Source organism: Colobus angolensis, unplaced genomic scaffold, assembly GCF_000951035.1.
Source record: "Colobus angolensis palliatus isolate OR3802 unplaced genomic scaffold, Cang.pa_1.0 Scaffold91, whole genome shotgun sequence".
Taxonomy (NCBI): Eukaryota; Metazoa; Chordata; class Mammalia; order Primates; family Cercopithecidae; genus Colobus; species Colobus angolensis.
The window spans coordinates 4,132,421-4,135,916 of record NW_012123043.1 but is presented as its reverse complement, the minus strand read 5'-3'; the positions used below and the strand labels follow the sequence as shown (position 1 = coordinate 4,135,916).

The following is a 3,496-nucleotide window of genomic DNA, read 5'->3' as shown; positions in this document are numbered from 1 at the left end:
GCCTGGAGCTTTCCGCGAACCTCGGGGCCCCCATGACGGCGGCGGCGACGGCCACCGTGCTCAAGGAGGGCGTGCTGGAGAAGCGCAGCGGCGGGCTGCTGCAGCTGTGGAAGCGGAAGCGCTGCGTGCTCACCGAGCGCGGGCTGCAGCTCTTCGAAGCCAAGGGCACGGGCGGCCGGCCCAAGGAGCTCAGCTTCGCCCGCATCAAGGCCGTGGAGTGCGTGGAGAGCACAGGGCGCCACATCTACTTCACGCTGGTGACCGAAGGCGGTGGCGAGATCGACTTCCGCTGCCCTCTGGAAGATCCCGGCTGGAACGCCCAGATCACCCTAGGCCTGGTCAAGTTCAAGAACCAGCAGGCCATCCAGACAGTGCGGGCCCGGCAGAGCCTCGGGACCGGGACCCTCGTGTCCTAAACCACCGGGCGCACCATCTTACCTTCATGCTACCCACCACCTCGGTGCTGAGGTCAAGGCAGGTAAGCCCCCGGGGGACTGGACCCTCTTCTCTTCTTCCCTTCCTTCTCCTCTTTCCCCTACAGAGAGAATGAGGACTAGCATTCTGCTTCACAGCCGGTCAGTCTTCCTGGGGCCAACTGAGGGCATGGGAGGCCTGGGCCAGTGGCCAACCCAGCAGATCCGGACTTTGCCCTGAGGTGCCAGGTCGGCTGGTCCTGAATGTGACCCAGGTGTCTGAGAGGAAGATGGAAGCCCTGGGAGGGGGACCTCTGGGTGAGATGAGCCTTCCTACAAGTTGGTTCAGCGCTGACTCAGGTGGAAGGAAGTAGAGAGAGTCTGGCCTGCAGGTTGCCCCAGGCTGTGGGCCTCTGCTTTCCACGTAGAGCAGGGCTCCTGGACTTCGGCTTTCTGGCAGCTGGGGACAACCGAGGGTGGGGACGCGGATCGTGGAGACAGACCCTCTTTCCGTCTAGGTTGAATGCTTGTCATAAAGTTTGAGCATTGAATTGATGTAGAAAGACAGTATCTCTCAGTTAGCGAAGGCACCATCAAGCCTTAGGAATAGAGCCAAGGAGTCCGGCCCCTGAGGTAGGGCCTTAGTGGGCCGGCTTGGCTGGACTGGGCCTGAGGGATCCAGCTCCTCCTGTACGTGTGTATGTGTTTGTTGTTGTTGTTGTTGGTTCTTGAGACAGAGTCTCGCTGTGTCACCCAGGATAGAGTACAGTGGTGTGATCTTGGCTCACTGCAACCTCCGCCTCCTGGGCTCAAACAAATCTCCTGCTTCAGCCTCCAGAGTAGCTAGGATTACAGGTGCCCACCACCACACCCTGCTAATTTTTGTATTTTTAATAGAGACGGGGTTTCGCCATGTTGGCCAGGCTGGTCTTGAACTCCTGATCTCAGGTGATCCGCCTTCCTTGGCCTCCCCAAGTACTGGGATTACAGGTATGAGCCACTGTACCCGGCCTATATATATATCTTTGAGACAGGGTCTCTACCTGTTGCCCAGGCTGGTGCAGTAGCATAGTCATGGCTCACTGCAGCCTCAACAGCTTCAAACTCCTGGGCTCAAGCGATCCTCCCACCTCACCCTCCAGGTAGCTGGACTACAGGCACACGCCACCATGCCTGGCGTTTTTTTTTTGTTGTTGATTTGGTTTTTCCCCACATTGCCCATGGTGGTTTCAAACTCCTGAGCTCAAGCGATCTGCCCACCTTGGCCTCCCAAAAGTATTAGGATTACAGGCATGAGCCACCGCACTGGGTTCCCATTCTTGACAGTGGGTTTTGAGCCCTAGGGCTCACTGTTGGGCGAGCAAGGGAACTGGAGGATGGGCAACTGCACCAGAGGCTAGGCCACTGATGCCAAGGGGTGGGGGCCTAGCTGTCTACCTGCTCCTGAGTGCCAGTCAGGCCTGGCTGTGCCAGGGGAGGAGAAGCTGGAGGAGGGCATGGGGCACTGGGGCAGGGTCGGTGGGTGTAGGATGGGATCATGAGTTGTTTGTGATGTCTTAATCCTCTGTGAGCAGTAGGGCAGGGAGTGGGGGGCGGATTTGTGGTCAGGAAGGCCCAGAGGAGGGGCCAGGAATAGAATCTAGAAGCCCTGGCTCTCAGCCCTGTGCCCTCTTCCCCAGATGCCACTCCCTTCTTGTGAGAAGTAGGAGTAGCGGTGAGAAAGGATTTAGCCTTCCTTCTAGCCTTGATTTTTCCAGTGGAAACCTAGAACCCCCTCTCTCCACTACCACCTCCTAGGTGACCTTACCCACCTGCACGCATCTTCAACAATAGAGAGTCCTAGTGAGCCTGGGGCCCCATCTAGTGCCATACCCCACTGTGATGGTCCTGTTAACGCCCTCCCACATTGTAGTGAGGGTTTAGTTGAGAAGTGGGGTATAAGGCAGAACTCCTGTGCTGAGGATTGATCCACGTTGATCCTCAGGTTTTGGGGGCCTGGGAGGAAGCAGATTCCCTTGACCACAGTATGTATGCAAAAAATATTTTCCATGTTTATGGAAAAGGCTGGGAAGTGCTGGTGTAAAATGCCCAGCTCGTAATAGATACTCCTTTCCCCAGTGTTGCCCCTGCTCTAACTGCTGTTCTTTCTTGCCAGCTTCGTTGTTCCCTCTGGTTTGTGGGGGCACGGCTATGCTCCATGTGGCGAGGTGGAAGGCATGGGCGTGTGGAGGAGGCGCTGGAGCTGAAGGAATGGACAGACCCTGGGAGGAGGGCAGAAGGCTTCGCAGGGCTGAGGATGAAGATTCAGCCCCTGGACGGTCCCAGACTCTCAGGACATGCCCAGCTCAGGGGCTTCGAGCCACAGGCCTGGCCTCATATGGCATGAGGGGGAGCTGGCATGGGAGCCCCCTCCCTGCTGTGGTTCTGCCCTCTGTCCTGCAGACTGCTCTTAGTCCCCTGGCTTTGTGCCAGGCCTGGAGGAGGGCAGTCCCCTATGGGGTGCCGAGTCAACGCCTCAGGAATCAGGAGGCCAGCCTGGTACCCAAAGGAGTACCCAGGGCCTGGCACCCAGGCCCACTCCAGAATGGCCTCTGGACTCACCTTGAGAAGGAGGAGCTGCTGGGCCTAAAGCCCACTCCTGGGGGTCTCCTGCTGCTTAGGTCCTTTTGGGACCCCCACCCATCCAGGCCCTTTCTTTGCACACTTCTTCCCCCACCTCTGCGCATCTTCCCCCCACTGCGGTGTTCGGCCTGGAGGTGGTGGGGGTGAGGGGGGGTTTGGCCATTACCATTTCATGTCTTTCCCCAAATGAAGATGCCCTGCAAAGGGCAGTAACCACACAGTTTGCCGAGTGAAATTCTTTGCCCACAAAGTCCCAGGGCTTGGAGCATCTCTCTCTTTATCCGTATTCTCCCAATTTGCAACCCATTCTGAAATCTCCAGCCTGGATAGGCAGAGACACTACAACCCCAGTAGACAGGGCCTCGGTGGTCCTAGGAAGGAGGGCCCATAGATTCTGGACCAAGGGATGTCAAGCTGGTCAGTTCAGTCCCTATAGATGCCTCTTCTACAGGAGGCTACCC

General features: G+C 57.6%; 1 protein-coding gene across 3 annotated transcripts; it reads left to right on the top strand.

Annotated features, from left to right (window-relative positions):
- Positions 1-6: 6 nt before the first annotated feature.
- On the top strand, positions 7-3,253 carry PHLDA3 (pleckstrin homology-like domain, family A, member 3). 3 transcript variants are annotated; one of them, XM_011931745.1, is made up of 3 exons: positions 7-474; positions 1,171-1,268; positions 2,569-3,253. In XM_011931745.1, the coding sequence occupies exon 1, from the start codon at positions 33-35 to the stop codon at positions 414-416; it is 384 nt and encodes a 127-aa protein (XP_011787135.1). In that variant the 5' UTR covers positions 7-32; the 3' UTR covers positions 417-474; positions 1,171-1,268; positions 2,569-3,253. The 3 variants fall into 3 exon arrangements, with proteins under 3 accessions (XP_011787135.1, XP_011787136.1, XP_011787134.1); XM_011931746.1 differs by lacking the exon at positions 1,171-1,268 and having other exon boundaries at positions 7-478; positions 2,569-2,637; positions 2,672-3,253; XM_011931744.1 differs by lacking the exon at positions 1,171-1,268 and having other exon boundaries at positions 7-478.
- The last annotated feature ends 243 nt before the right edge of the window (positions 3,254-3,496 follow it).